This window comes from Cyanistes caeruleus, chromosome 9 (assembly GCF_971803275.1).
Source record: "Cyanistes caeruleus chromosome 9, bCyaCae1.hap1.1, whole genome shotgun sequence".
NCBI classification, from domain to species: domain Eukaryota; kingdom Metazoa; phylum Chordata; class Aves; order Passeriformes; family Paridae; genus Cyanistes; species Cyanistes caeruleus.
This window is the reverse complement of record NC_141709.1, coordinates 8,284,896-8,301,623: the sequence shown is the minus strand read 5'-3', so window position 1 is coordinate 8,301,623 and position 16,728 is coordinate 8,284,896. Positions and strand designations below refer to the sequence as shown.

The window sequence follows — 16,728 nt, the reverse complement described above, 5'->3', positions numbered from 1 at the left end:
TGATCCCTATTCATTAACAATTTGCTGGACAGAGAGAACATATACACGTTACAACATTTTTAATATTGAATAATTCTATATGGTTTGTACTTAATGTGCTTCTCTAAAGGTTAAAACTGCTGTAGTTTAGGGCAGAGATGTTACCCACCTCTTTTTCTCCAGAGCATGTAGCTGCTCAGCATTTCTTGGACTAATCCCCTTATCCTTTAGGTCTGTACCAACATTTCTAAGAAAGATGCTTGTTTAGGTAAAGCAGCACTGTTTATGCAGGTCAAGACTCATCCTGCTGCCAGTCTCTGGAGACTATGGATTTATTTCACAGAGAGCCATTAGTTGGTGATGTTCTCTTTTTTAAGTCACTGCTCCTGTGGGATGTGGATCGGACTCATTGGCTTAAAAAGTAAAAGCTTTAGTAACTACCTAAGCACCCTTTAAGCTCTCTGTTAGCTTGAGTTTATTAGATTGATTCACATTAGTTGAAGGGATGGTAGTGGCTTTTTTTTTTTTTTTTGGAAAGTACTCTTATTTATAAACCAGCTTAACTTCTTCATGCTAGCTTGTCTTGGCCAGACAGTCTAGAACATTTTCTCTGTCTTTGTGGAAAAAAATAGGCTATAATCAAGAAAACTTATGATCCTTATACTCAGAGAGACTGCAGTGATCTGTAATTCCTCATAAACAGATGTGTGTCTCTCATTCAGCACTGTACAGGTACTATTGGAAGTTTAAAGCTCCACAACATCAGCTTAACAAATTTCTACTAAATAAGAGTGTGTTTTTCTATGAGCTACAACGAGAAATAGTGACAATTTCATACTTAGATGGTTTTAGACTAGGGTGATATCTAAATTAAAACAGTAGAGAGATTGCAATTCCTGATGCAGACTCAGACTTTAACTCCTTGTAGTGTGATGTTCATAAGAAAGACATCTTTTAGCAGACAGACTTTTTTTTCTCTCTAATTTTGCAATTTCCTCTAGTCTTGTCAAAAATCAAGTCTTGCAAGGCAGCTTTGGTGCTAGATTTATGTGAGATAGCAGGCTGCCCAGTACACATAACATAATTATTACTTGTACAATCAAGCTTTATTCATCCTGAGCTGCAATTAGCCCCAGACTGGTTTGTTGAGCTTGAATCTTTGCTCAGTCAGCCATAAAGTCCCTACTCTGGCTATAAAAAATTAATAGCTATGACATGAACATTTTAGAGGATCTGGCTACTGCCCATGCAGTGGCTACAGGCTTGGAACACTGCGGCAAAGGGACCGTGGAAAAATCATGCAACAGTTCTGAGCAGGATCAGCTGTAGAAGAATGTTCTCTTGAAGCTTCTACCAGTCCTGCCTTGGAGCTGGCACAACCAGTGGTGTAAGTTTGTTGTTTTTTGCCCACTAGAATAAATAGGCTGTAGATCAGGAACCTGAAAGGAGTTTTAACCATCCATTTATATCAGCTGAAAACCGTGTACACCATCTGTGAAATCAGCTGTAAAATATGCTGTGAGATCTGGAGCACTTTTATCTGAAAGACATAATAAAAGGGGAAAATAAAAGCTTTACCATTCTATTAGATATCATTGTTAAGAAATAAAATATATAAAATAATCCATTCTTCTTGCAAGGCATCCAGGAAAGTGCACTGAAAGAAAAATTTCATGCCATTAGATCTTTATGGATGTTATTCTTAACTACTAGTCTAAGTTGTAACCACTAATTTTCACATGGAGAATAAAATAAAAAAGAGTGTAAATCCTTGACCAGATACAGCCTTAGCTAAAATTAGAGGGCTGTGTCCCATGCCTGAGTCAGAGACTCTAATCTGAAAAATATCTTTCTTAGAAATTGAAGAACCCGCAACCACATTTGTGGATTAGGTCAGGTAATATCCGAGGGGATGGAAGCACATGAAACTAGGTTGGATTTTGTAAATATGTCCCCATTGCAATTAGTACTTCATTGCTATTTTGGCTCTTCTTAAGTCCAGAGAACAGCTATGCACCATTATTTTTTTCCCTTCATTGTTGCAAAAACAATATTAGTGCTCCAACAGCTTCAAAGAGACTTCTATTTTTGCCTGAGACTGACAATTCCTTTCCTCTCCATCCTTTTTCTGAGCATTTGTTGCAAAATCTCCAGGAACAGAAATTTTAAGCATCAACAGAAATAGTCAGCCACTCTGTGCATGGAATAATCAACCTCCTTTTTATTTTATAACATTTTTGCCATCCAATAATTTGAAAGCATTCTATAAGCATTGATTGTTTAGGCTTCATAATAGAAACTGTCATTAAAGAAGGTTAAGGGACTTGGCAAGCCTTTTACAGCAAAATCAAAGTTGTACATTAAGGTAACTCAGCTCCAAGTATTCTCCTTCCTCTCTGTAACCTGAATCTTCTTCAGTTCAACAATCTGTTGGTGAACAAAATTTCCTCCCACTCCATCCCATTTTAGCCTTTCTCCGCTAATTAGTTATATTTGGATTTGTCCTCGGGCTCGAAAGCCTCTGGAACCAAAGCTTTAGTGTACAGTGTGTAAATAGCTGCTTCCTCCTGCTCTGGATGGTAGCAGCTGTAAGAGCCCTGGGTTTAAAAACTAATACCAGGATGAATTAAAAGAGGAAAGGGCTGTTTATTACTCAGGAATGGTTTACTGGATACAGCTAATTTACATGTGTCTTGGTCTCTTTGTATCCTCCTGACACTTAGCTGTCAAATTGGGTCAGAAAACTTGTCTGGGGACTAAGAGTTATGAGTGAAAAGGAGATATGCTGCTGGAACTAGCATGTCATGACTTTTCAAAGATCATTTATTACTTAATTTCAGGGTGTCATTTTTTACAAATCCCGAGAACCAACTCGATTCCCATTCAAACACACCCAATGAGATTATCAGAATGGAGAATGCTGGATGATCAGAAGTGGATGATGAATGGAGAAGGGATGATCAGAAGTTGAGCATTCAGTTAAAAAAAAAAAAAAATAAATAAAAAATCCAGTAGGCTGGAATGAAGGCTTCTAAATATATGCCTCCTGTTGGGATTTTCTTCAAACTTGAAAGCTCCAGTATGCAAAATTGCATGTCACAGCAATACATGTCAGTCTGTGCCTGAGGAAATGCTGGACCAGAACCTCTCCCAAAGCTGTTATTTTTCTGTAGAGCCACTCATAAACTTATTCCAAGAGATCTTGTTCTGCCTCCCTTCTAACACTTTTCATACTGTCAAATGCCTTAGCTGAAAATTTTTAGACAATTTGGGAGAATGTTTAGCATAACTTGTGTAATGGAAGAGTGACTTCAGACTGAAATGTCATGGAGATTCCATGCAAAGGAAAAAATCCATTCAAAGGGTTTTTGCACATAGGAAAGTCCGTGTGCACCTGTGGACTTGCAAAGATTAAGGTTTCATCCCCTACAGACTTCAACCCTGATGCACTTTTATGATTGCAAAAGTGCAGTCATCCAGCCTGGAGCAGAGTTCCAGCTCTCAAAGCAGCAGGTGTTGTGTGTCTTCGTGGCACCCTGGGTGTTGGCCAGAAACCCAGAGCTCAGCCAGGGTCCTGCTCATCCGTTCCAGAAATCAGCTTCATTTTAGCTCCTTGTGTGACTGATACCTGTTGTCTATCAAGACTTTTGGTGCTAGACCCCATTTAAGGATGAGGAACTGAGACATGATGAGGACTTGAGTGGGTTTTACAAGATTGTGCAGTGAAAGAACAGGGGGAATGTCTTTAAACTGAAAGAGAGTAGATTCAGAGACTTAGATTGGACATTGAGTAGAAATTCCTCCATGTGAGGGTGATGAGGCTGTGGGACGGGGTGCCCAGAGAAGCTCTGGCTGCCCCTGCATCCCTGGAATTGTCCAAGGCCAGATTGGACAGGGCACCCTGGGATAGTGGAAGATGTCCCTGCTCATGGCACTGGTGGGACTGGGTGATCTTTAAGGTACCTTCCAACCCAAATCATTCTGTGGCTCTATGATTTCTCCCTTTCAGATATTCACCTACATACACAGTCCCACCAGCACCACGCATGCTGGGATTGGAGGTCCTGGAGCCCCTGGTCAGCCCAAGTTGTGTGGAGGACCCAGAAAAGGCTGGTCAAGGCTACTGAGACCTTTTTGTGCTCTCAGAGCCTTGACAGGTAATATATTCCCCTCAGTGGACTCCTTGCAGAAACAGCACTCATTAAAGCAGAAAGACTGCAATGGCATTTTGGGGATGCTGCTTTACATCATCAGCTAAAACACATAAAGATCCGTTTGCACAGGAGGATGAACTTAGATTAGCAGATTTAAAAAGTGCCTGAGGGAATTTATACATCATGATTTGGGCAGGAAACAAAAAAATTAGGTCTTTTGCAAATATCAGACATTGAAACAATTACCTCGGTACGCCTGACAGCCAGCAGATACTTCATGGGCTGAGAAGGCTGGAACTTGCTGCACTGGGAAGCGACAAGAAAGCACATGGGGACATCAACTGAAGGCTCACAGGAACTTGCAGGAGTGAAATTCTGCAGGGACAGAGCAAACACAAAGACAATCTCTGTGGGTAAGAGCTGTAACATTTAGCAACCAGCCCTCACATTCCAGACAGACCCGAGGGCGGCCGCAGAGCTTGTGCTGACATCCATTCTCTCTTTCCATGGATGCATTTTATATTTTCTCCTCTTCTCTGAATGCATGGATGAGAGAAGCAGGACTGTTTTTGATAAAATTTAAAAAATGAGACATCTTATTTGTTTATTTCACCTGTTGAGGACATAGTTACAGGGGTTTTGTCTTTGAGAGGGGAAAAGAAAGCTGAAATCAGGCAGTGGATGCAGTTCTGTTTGAATAAAGGAAAGATGCTAATTTAGGGTGCATGTAGTCAAAACTGCTACCAGGAACTGATAGGAGGACTTATTCTTAAGCCAGGAATGTAAAACTCTCCTAAGCTTGTTAGACATAGAATTAGTTTCTCCTTTCAGGTTTTTTTTTTTTTTTTTTTTTTTCAGATTATTGTAGCTCAGAATGAACACCAGAGAAAAGCTGATTCAATCCCCATCCAGAAAATCATTTTGACAAGTACAGCTTATCCATCCAGGTGCCTTCTAATTGTCTGTGGTGTCACACGCTGTCCCCTGCAGCTCACACTCTCAGGTCTGATGGCAGGGAGGCCTCACCATCCTCTGCCCTGCTCCTTCTGAGCAGCCTGGGCCAGCTGGCATTGGAATGAGCTGAGCTTTAAGATCCCTCCCAACCCAAACCACTGTGACTCTGTGATTCAGTGATCCCAATGCCCCAAATGCCTGCTCTGTTTCTTTGCTCTACCCAAGGTACATGTTGGGACTCTTGCTCCTGCAGCAGACATCTGGGGGGACCTCAAGCTGGAGCGAGCTCCTCTCTGTCCAGCAGCTGACTATGACCACAGCACAGAGCAGCCCACCTCAGTCCACAACTCCTTTTGCTATCCTTCAGGAAGCTCAGCTTGGGAGGTGTTTTTCTGTGCATTTGAGTATCTTCCTTTGAAGCACAGAACACATGTGGTGGCCAAGCCCAGAGCAGAGAACAACTGAGAGAGAACAACTTTTTGCCCTCTGATTGCAGCACTGTCTGCTCTTTTCTTCCACAGCACATCATCAGCTTCACGGCTGCTTCATTTACACTGGGCTGTGTGAGAATGCCATGGACAGGTGCCTCCTCGGGTCTCATTCACTTAAGGTTGTTAGCATGAGAAAAATGGCTCCTTGAAAAAAGAATAAGGATCGCTGATGATAATGCAGCAGTTCCTGTGGTGCTTTGCAAAGGTGGGCAATGTGATCATCACACTTCAGATGGGGAAGTGAAAGCAGAAACACATGAAGTGATAAACCCAAGGACTTAGAGCAGATAAGAGCAATCTCTGAGACACAGACTAGTGCTTTATTCTTTATGCAAAATGTCTTTCCATTTTTCAGTGTCAAAATGCCTTTGAAAAAAAATGGCCTGGACTTATCTTGCCCTCTCTGAGCTTTTCTGTTTTCCATCCAGCTGCAGTAAATAAAATGTTGCTCCTTGCTGCTGATTCAAAGTTGTAGCATTCCTGAGAATTTTGAGTAATACATAGAAAACAAAAAGTTTGCTCCATTCCTGTTTTCCATGATGTGCAATCTAAAAGAAATATGAAAAGTACTCTGCTTCCCCATGTATTGCACTTGATCAAAAGTAGAAATTTTGAAATCCCTACGGCTTGTAAGTAATGGAGGGATGGAGTACCAAAACCCTCATAAATGGTAAAATTATGACCTTGCTGAAATCCAACTGTCTACAAACAGAATTGGATGTATTCCCCTCCATCTGTTATCATATTTTTTCTTTGTTTATTTTTAAAGGATATATAAGTAATATTTATTATTTTGATTAGTTCAAGGAAAGCCAAGCTTTGTGTTTTGCATAAAAAAGAACCATCTTAGATATGTTAATTTTCTAAATACTATAGAAAGTTATTTATTACTTTCCTTTGAAAGGACATATCTGAGAATAACAGTCTTAAATTTTTATTTCATCATTATGGGAAGTTACAGCCAAGAGAATCCCACTTCAGCATAGAGGACTCCCAATTTTCCATGGAGAGCTGGGATGTATCAGCATTTTCCTGGAATTCAAGTGAACATAAAAACCAAAGGACTTCAGAGACACCTTGGTCTTCCACTGACAGAAGGGAATCTCTGTGGGATCTCAGACCAAGGCCTCAGATATGTCTCTCAGATTCCAGGGAAGAGAGAAATACTGAAAAAAAACCCAAACCTGATCTTATTAAAAATGTCCATACATTTGTACAGTTATTTTATTTTGATCCTTGCGAGCTGCAGGTAGATGTGGCCCAAGAAAAGTTATTGGTGATGCCTAACATCAACTTTATTGACTCTTACATAAGAGGTTGCTCCACTAGTGAACCAATGTTCAATTGGTAATTGACCAATTTAGTAGCTACATCTCTCCTGTATATTAACACATCTATACTTGACTCTCACCTCTTGGGAAATAAAAAGTTACATGCACTGAGGTAACAATAGATTACTTTTTTTTTTCCTCCCTGAGAAATTTTTCCACAATTTCCATTTTATAAAGGGCTTAAACTTACTGATTTTTTTTCTTTTTCCTTGAGCATTGCTGTGCACACATCTGGGCTGGCTCTATATTATTCTGTGCATCTTAGTGTACATGGTTTATTAATTAATGCTCTGTAAGCAAGAAGTCTCAACTCACAAATCAAGCAGATGCTTCAACCTGCACTATTTTAGCTTAGTGTCTCAGTGAGTTCAAAAACTACCATATGCAGTTATATATACAATTTTAATATTTAAAAAAAATTACCAAAAAAAGAAAGACTGAATTTTGTGGGGCTTGCCCTACAATATGACGGCAACAAAAAGACCAAAGATGTTCTCTTGTTCACAGCTGAAGCTTGATGAAATTTGTCCCAGTGGCCACAATGTTTGCATTGCACTTGCCAGCTCTGCATCCTCACATGATATAAATACATGGGTTTTGTCGGTCTCCAGAACCTTTACATGTTCATGAGAAGTAGGATTTAGCTATGGTATTCCCAGAAAATGCTGAGTCAAATTCCTGCTGCACTAATGCCAGTGAGGAGACAATAGATTTCTAACAAAGAAAAAATTAGCCTGTTTTGCTTCTTGAACTCACCTTAACCTCAGAATTTAGAGGAAGGACCAAAAGCTTAACAACATTTACAAGTGGTAGCTGGGTGAAACCATGGGGATAACAGAAAATAATTGTGCAGAGCATCTACACCTCAGAGTTGTCCTTTAGGGCAGCAGTTCAAAGAGACCATTGTTGACATGACAGTTTTTATCACAGGACAAATATTGCATTATTTGCTCTCTGTAGAATGTCTTCTCTACTAGAAAATCTACCAGCTCTGTTACTTAACAGGTGTTTTAGTTGCCATGCCCCACCCTTTATCTACCACAAATTTAATACAGATTGTTCCTCCATGTAGTTCTATGATGGCTTTGATTCAGCTGCAAAATTTTATGTTCCATATGCCTATAACAGTCTTTAGAAAATGTTTTCAGGGCATTTGCATTAATTAGAGAATTTGAATATTCAAAATTTTAAAATATTTATGATACTGTGAGCTTTTCAAAAATACTTTGGCTAGAATTTTCCAAATTATCTTTTAAATCTAAATTTAGATCCCTCTAACAGTTTAACCCCTTCCTTAGCAGTCGTTTTTTCAGGCTTCTGTTCCTTGTTAAAGTTTCCTTTTCAGGGGTGTTATGAGAATTAATGCAATGCAGAATGAATTTGCAATGACTGGACAACAGAGACAAGTAGATAAGTACTATCTACAAATGAACACATGATTTTTTTCTTTCTTTATTTCTCTCCTGTATATTTATGCTCTTTAGGAATATACCTCCATAGATCTTTAAAACAAGGAGATCTTTAAAATGAGGTTATTTTCTTTTGTACCCTCACAGGTTCTCTGCAGGTGTTTTGCCAGTGGTTAATTTATGACACACTATGAGGTGGAGCATTAAGCCAAAAATAAACTCCTGGCTCTTCCACTATTCCTTTCCAAGTGCTCATTTAGTCTAGTTTTAGGAAGATGCTACATATACACAGTAATTCATTTTCCAATCCTAATATTATCATTTTGAATTCAAAAGGGACTCAATTAGTCATCATTACAGTTTAACGGCCTGAAACACTTCAGTGTTAATAAGTAACTTCAAAAGTAAACTCCTATCTCTTCTCATTTAATCAAGTATGAGATTTTTTTCAGTAGAAAACTTAGAATTTTTAATACAGCAGTAGGTATGAAAATGAAAATTCTCACGACGCTCACTTTCTGTAGCTTCACGTAATGTCAAGAAATTATTTCCTGTTTATGCTAAGGGTGATGGAAGGGAATGAATATGCTGTGCAATATATTAATGATAAGAAGAGACAAAAGCATTTGTAGATTTTTGCTCTGTCGTGATGCAAAGGCTGGTCTGGACTGTCTGGAAGTGACTGTAATGTTTTCTTCATTTGTAGTGATTTATTTTTATAACAGGAAATGGGAACCAAATGATCATCATGGCTTTAACAAACGTAGAGCAATCTATTGCATTTCAGTTTTTCTTCAGATCTATGCAGACTTTCTCATACAGTGGGAGGAAGTTTATACAGTGGTGTAACCTCAAATACGTGAATTTCGACCTGTGAAGGAAAAAATAAACTCACCAGTCTAGGAAGATGATACTCAAACTTCAACGTGCAGACTCTTTTTGCATGGAAATGATGGCTTGGGAGTATAAATAAATGTTTGAGAGGTCTCTGCTGTAGACTCCTGGAATTTAATTTCAAAAGGATTTATAAAATTAATTCAATCTGTGTTTTATGTTCAGAAACTACTGCATGGCTGTAACTGTTGATGGTTAAAATTTAGTGTCTTGGTACATGCTCAGCATGAAATATGAGCAGGGTCTTTCTTTATACATTTATTGTTTGCAGAATCATGTACAAATCATGTTACAAACAATTACACCACATAAAGCTTGAGCATTTATCTGGTTGTATAGACAGATTATTATATTCTTAGACTGTAAATTCCTGTTGGTTCACAAGAACCTCTGTGCTCTCCTGGAGGCAGTCAGCTTTCTGCAGACTCTTGAGAATATTAATGTCTCACATATATGCACAGAGCATATTTATTCAGTAACACAATATTCATTATAATGGACAGGGGTGCTGAATGTTCAGTTGCAGGACTGTTCTGTTGGAAATACCCTTCTTTTAGGGTGCACTTACAGACCAAATTACTGACGGGAAGAAAAAATTTCCCGCCAAGTTCCAAAAATCATCGCAAAGGGCGCGGTAAAAATGTCACGATGAGTGCTGATTTGAGTGAACGTGAATCCAACATTTTATTCCCTGTAAACTCATCATCTAGAAAAATTAAAGCTCTCACATTCATATATTTTAATTCATTCTGTGCTGTTTCACCTTAGACTGAAAACTGGAGCTGATTGCTTCCAAATATTTAGGAATCTACATGACCTTTGTCATCTCTGAAAACCTCATGATCTTGCATAGATGTTTTAATGACATCTCTGCAGGATATTAGAAACGTTAGTCCATTCCACAGGTATGGGTCTGAAGTACAGAGGGAAACTGTGGCTTGTCTTCACTGAGTTCCTACATGATGCAATCAGTACTTTGTGATTTTTTTGTGAGACAAAAGATTGTTTGGGCACCATTTAAAAAGTGTTTCTAGGCTGATCCACTGAGCTGGGGAGATTTGGACTGAAAGTAAAACATTGCTGTTAAGGATACCCAAAATTTCAGCATCTGGAGTTGGTGTAAGTCACTTGAACTCATCACAGTGGGCAGCTCCAGAGCAGATCAGGGCAGTCACTCTGTCCTGCGATGCTGGTTTGGACAGAGAAACGAGAGTCTGTGAATACACTTGGCAGTGAAGACAAACCACAATGTAATTTTTCCAAGGACATTAAAAGAGAAAGCAGCCTGGGTCTTCTGAATCTCACCTGTTTTCTGTCCAATGTGTGAACTCTGAGCTTATGTACAGACATTGCTGAATAATTTTGTACTGCTGCTAACAGACAAGAATCTGATGTTGCATATTTTTCATTAATGACTAGCATGAATGGGAAAAAAAAACCCCAACAATCCCTCCCCTGATGATTTGTGAAGGCTTCCCTTCAACAGTAAATATTATCGCTGATGATGTTAATGAAGACATTAGTTTCACGGCATTTGAAGTACTGAAACACTCCACTGTTAACTAGCCTAGTGGGGTTTATGCTAATGTAAAATATAATAAAGTAGAGGCCACTATCTCTTTAAGCTGAAAGAAAGGAAACTTGTTTCTACTTCCAAGGGATGCCTAGTGTGTGCTTATCTAATTGACTGTGTATTTTGTCTAGGTGTTGAGGGAAAGCTAAGAGAATGAAGGCTCTAAGTCCCCAGTGGAAGCATGATATGGCGATGCAGTGCTGGTGCTGAATTGTTCTCTCTGATGGCTCTATGGGAGTGGATAGCACTGAGTCTTCATTGCTGGGTTTTAGCGGTTGCTGCTGTCTCGGATCAGCATGCCACAAGCCCCTTCGACTGGCTCCTCTCTGATAAGGGACCCTTCCATCGCTCACAGGAATACACAGATTTTGTGGACAGAAGTCGGCAGGGATTTAGCACAAGATACAAGATTTACAGGTATGAAGCAAAGGGAAAGCAATTGCAGAGATACCATCCTTAGAAGTTGTGTATTATCAATAAGGGTTTCCTTAAGGGAAAGGTTCAGTTGTGAAAATCCATTGACATCAAATTCATTGCTGAAATATATGCAAGGCCATTTGCAAGGCCACTGTGTATTATGGAAATGCTGCTTGTGTTGTTTCTGTTTTGTTTGAAGAACTTTTGATAATTGATTATGTTGCTCTGCAAAACTTTGTTGTTTACTACATATCTCTATTCTGTCCCAGTGATATGGTCAAAAATGTGCTAGGGATTCAAATACTTCCTTTGGTTGCAGAGGGATCACCTTTGATCATGCATCAAGTTCAATTGCTTTACGTGTGGCTCATCGACGCTTAAGCTGAGGTTTTAAGAATGAAATTGTGGCTCTGCATATACTGCTGACAGAACAGATTTCATGGTACAAAGGAGGGCATTTCAAAAGTGACTCAAAAATGTTTAATGCTAGTTTATGCCAATGCTTTGAAAAGGGGTGTTCTCTTCCCTGAGGAATGGAGTGATAAGAGTCACTGTGAATTTTAATGGAGGTTGCGGGCGTTTGGTCCATCACAAATCTCAGCATTAGGCTGGCCCAATTCAGACCAAGAAAAGAAAAAAACAGGGGAAGACTTCAAAAGCATAGGTCTGTTTGAGAATTTGGGCCTTGCTGTGGAATTGATTCAATGATATGTTTGTAACCTGTGAGTCTCTACTCTTTGGGGACAGCACTGGTGAAATATCTTCTCAATCATTTGCAATGGGTGTGGCTCAGTGGCATCCAATATTATCAAGGATACGGGAAGGATAAAGGGAGTTCAGTCTAATATGAGTGACCTAATGGCAAATAGACAGAAGAACAAATGGGAGACCAGGAGGAATTAAAGACTGAGAAAACAAAACTATAAGCAGAGAGATTTTTCACTTCAAATTGTGATGGATTCCTCCCAACAGCCAAAAGAAGGTGGGACAGCAGGGCAATACAGGGCAGGTTTTCAGCTCTCCTAGTAACTGTCCATCCTACAAACACAGGCCAATTGGTATGGGAAGATATACATTGATTTCACTGAAAACCACAGAAGAGATTGTGCAAATGTCATACCTATTTTAGGCTGTTATTTCCAGTGGTATCCAGTCCTTTAGAAGAAGGTAAGAGTGATACATGCCTATATGGATATCATATTTAGTTCAGTGTCCAGTGGCCTGTGACAAAAGTGTGGCCTCAGCGTGTAAAGGTTTTATTTTTTAGGGATTTGCTTTATTTTCCTTTCCCAAATACATGCAGTAGAGGGCACTCTGTTGCAGGTCAATTTTGTAGGGGGCTCCTTTGCGATATACAGAGAAATTAAACACGTTTTGAAAATAAAGTGTGATTTGGAAATATGCTTGATGAAGTGGCTTGTCTTAACAGAACAGCATTGCCCAATATTTACTGCATTTTAAAAGCCAGCTGTCAGGACCAATAATGTAAAGCCAATAATGCAGAGACTGAGGCAGCATATTTTATTCCCATTATTCTGTATTAGTCAAAACTGAACCAAAATTATCTTGCTAAAACATGAAAGATGGAATTGTATTTCATTTGAGCTCTTACAATCAGGTCCTTGAGAATTTTTCTCGTCTCAGCCATCATTACAGCAACACTGTTAAGTTTCACAGATTTGCAATCACACTGCTAATATTTATTTGGGCTTGTGCATAGGTTTCAATTGACTTTAATTTACACAATCCCACAGAAAATGTTTCTCAGCTTTAGTTCCATTCTCTGCCTATTCCCTTCAAGTAATGAGCCAGGAAGTCACAAGAGCCACAATCTTTACTTTTTTGATTCAGCCCTCCAAAAAGAAATCAGCAACAAATATAGTAAGATTTCCTTGTAAAATATGGTCCCATTAGTGAGTAGTGCAGAACACCGTGACCTTGTTAGAAGCTGCACACTGTAAATTTAATCCCTGTTGCTTTTCTATGAGCTTTCCCAGGCTATAGGACTTAGAGCCTAATTGTCTGTTCATTCCCTCACCTGTCTTTTACCTAATGAAAACGATCCCTCAGGTACAGGTCCTTATTTGAAGGGAGAGGCGAGGAGAGGAAAGCACCTGCCTGCAGGGACTCAGCCACATTAACAAGGCAGAAAGGTGCTAACAGAATCCCTCCAGACCCTGAGCTTTTCACTTCAGCCCTTGAAGCACACACCTGAGACCTGATATTTAAAGATTATGGATGAAGGGAAATCGTCTTCCTTCATTTTAAATCCATGCCAGGTCAAAATCCAAAGAAAGGGGCTTAGGATGAGTAAGATGTGCGGGGTGAGGGGATTGTGTCTCATTTGAACCCCTCCTGGCAGGATGTTGGTAGCACAGTGGGGTCAGACAGAAAATGACTGAAGACCCCTATATTTTTAATGGCACACATGTGGCAAGTAGCTGCAGGCTCCCTAAAGGAACGTCTCTCTTCTGGGGAAGGGGCTGGCTCCAGGAGAACCAATGGAGCTTTGAGCAGTAGGAGCTCTCCTCCTGTGTCTGCAGACAGACAGCATCCAAGCCTTACACAGGAGATGACCAATTGTATCTCTCTGCCAAAACCCATCAAGTCCTGCTGCCCATGGGAACCAATTTAGGAAGACCAACCTCATGCTGGGACTGTTTGTCTACAACTAGCAGAAATGAAATGGCCTTAATAAAAATAACATAAACCCAGCAGTGAGTTGCACTTATTCCATGTCATAGTTTAAGGTGTGTGGCAGGAGATTTCAGAATGAGACTACTGTCTGATTTTTGCTATCCAACAATGGAATAATTCAGTGACTAGAATGATATTTTCATTTCCCCTCCATATGCAGTCTCAGGAGAGGCAGTAATGATGCAGAAAAAAATAAATCTCCATGGAATCTATATCACAAAGGTTTTATTTAATTCCCTCATTAATAACATTCTCTATTTTAATCAAAATTATATTAAAAAAGCAAATAATACATGTTATTCTGCTTTTGGTTATATCAGGTAATGCATTTTTCCATAAATACCAAAGTTACAGGTACAAAGCCTTTGTCTTGTACCATTGTTTGACACTGGTTTGAATGGGATCAAGGTCATATGCTGCAGGGCCATGAAAGACATAGAATGATTAAAATAATATAATAGGACAGAGAAGTGGGAAAGCACCCAGTAGAGAGAATAAGAAAGAATATTAAAATGGAATTTACTTAAAGGAAACACTGTCATTATTTTTCAGCTATTGAGTAAAACAATGTTGTACTAATTCTTCTATTTCTGTCACTTGCATGGCAGGAGACAGACTGATTTTAAAGTTTAATTTCACATATGGCAATTGTTTTTAATAATACTCAGTAGGCTTACTTTTTTCAGTTCTTATTTTACATAACCTGCTTCCATTTAAAATTCATGTAGTCAAACTTTTAGCCTAAAACAAGAAAATTGATCTCTCTATGGACTGTGTGCTAACATTTCTGTTTTCTTGGAATCACAGACTGGTTTGGGTTGGAAGGGACCTTAAAGATCACCCAGTTCCCATGGGCAGGGACAACTTCTTGTAGCCCAGGTGGCTCTAAGTCCCATCCAGCCTGGCCTTGGACACTTCCAGGGATCCAGGGGCAGCCACAGCTTCTCTGGGTAACCTGTGCCAGGGCCTGCCCACCCTCACAGGGAAAAATGTCCAATCTAAATTTACCCTTTTTCAGCTTAAAGCCAAGCTCCCTGTTCACATGCCAATGAGGCAAAAAGCAAGTGCTTTGTATCCACATCCTGTGGCCACTGTAAGCAAGTGCTCATCTGACCACGATTCTGTTATAAATTGCAGGGATGAAGCCAAAGACCTGCACCAAGGAGCACGCTGATTAACTAAGCCTAGTTTCTAATAAGAGGTCTTAACTTCAGCATATCTTTTAAACATAAAAGTTACACTTTTTCTTATCTCCATACCTGGCTTTTGTAGCATAAAAAAATGATGTGATAAAACCAACTAGTGTGTCAATTGTGGGACAGTGGAAAAGCCATTTACTACCCATATTTTATTCTATACATTAAAGTTTATTTATGTTCATGCACAAACAGGCTGACTCTCTCCAAGGCCAGGAGTATTCAGTATTATTGGACAGAGCAGAAAGACACACATTAATATGAAATAAGTTTTAATCTGGTATTGCAGAACACTAAATATTATACAACTGGTGTTATTGGCATTGTTATAAGTTGGAAATGGTGGGCTGGTTGTGCTGATTATCTGGCAGTGTTCTATTCCCTTTAATGCTTCAAAGGAAATACACTCCTGCAGGAAATATAATAATTACTACAGATTTTGGTGGTATTCATTGTCACTGATCTAAGAAGAAAATCACCAAAGAAAGCCCCTGGATGGCTGCTGAAAACCTCTAGATTCATGGGAATGCTATGTCAATATTTCATGGAAGGTGGCTCCTGCAGTTAGCATCAATAAGTATTTTGGCAAGGAAAACCAAGTTTATAATTTGTTATTTAATACACAAAGGGAGTGCTGTGCCTCTTATGTAAATCAGCTACCCAGACAAAGGGATTTAAATCCAAACAGAATGAGCCGAGAGGTTACCAGGATGGAAAGAGTGATTGTGAAATTATGCAAAGAACCTACATTGTATCAGAAGAGGTAATTTCTACAGAGATAGTCAAGTATTCATGCTATCAAATAAGGTCCTGAGGAAATCTCCTTGGGGGTACTGTGGAGTTTTGTTGAAGTAAAATTATTTAAAACCTGAAACAGATGTGAAAAATCAGGGGAAGAAAGAGACTCACTCTTTTTTTTAAGGTGGAAATACTTAACAATGCTTAGGGGGGAAAAAAAAAGAGAGCTGAAAGTGGATACAATTCCTGTCAACAGAATACATATTATAAAGTGAGATGAGCTATCTAAACCAAAAGCCACTGCTGTCTCAAAACCAGATTGGTATGAACTGGCTATGAATAAATATAGGTTGGTTCTTTAGAAAAGGTTCCTAATCATTAAAGAGATTCTGGAACATAGAAAGTAACAGAACCTTCCCAATCCTATGAAGAGGAGGAAAGAGCTATAAGATATGATGCAGATAAAAGTGGATTAAGTTTTAATGACCACTGACATCCTTTGGGGCAACTATACTTAATACGTGCCCAATACTACTCTGCAAAAGGAAAACAAAAAAGAGTCTTTTGAAACAGTGAGTAGCTCTTGGCAGCATGGTATTCACGTGGCTTAAAAAGATTCTTTTAGAGGTTGTTTTAAAGTGAATTGTGTTCACAAACAGCTACAAAAATAGACGCACTGGAAAATACTGCTATAAAATTAAAGATAAGAACACATTGGGTTCCTCTCCTTTGTTCTGAATCCTCCGGTGACTGAACCCATAGGGCAAAGTGAGCAAGACTCAAGACTGTAACAGAACCCTCACTGATATGCTTCAGCTCCTGTGTGTGAACCTAAGCAGGACCAACATTAGCTGGTTTTGTCATTTTTTTACTCACTATCAAAATATTTTAGCCC

The 16,728-nt window shown here is 39.2% G+C and overlaps 1 protein-coding gene across 3 annotated transcripts in view; it reads left to right on the top strand.

The window, feature by feature from the left end:
• The window catches only part of BRINP3 (BMP/retinoic acid inducible neural specific 3), a 662,162-nt gene that overhangs the window by 470,772 nt on the left and 174,662 nt on the right, over window positions 1-16,728 (top strand). For 2 of the 3 annotated variants that reach the window (XM_086842782.1, XM_023931559.2), the window contains exon 2: window positions 10,917-11,202. The exons of the other annotated variant lie outside the window; for it this stretch is intronic. In XM_086842782.1, the coding sequence (XP_086698908.1) occupies window positions 10,967-11,202 (236 nt within the window). In that variant the 5' untranslated portion in view covers window positions 10,917-10,966. The remainder of the gene's footprint in view (window positions 1-10,916; window positions 11,203-16,728) is intronic. 3 annotated transcript variants of the gene reach the window in all.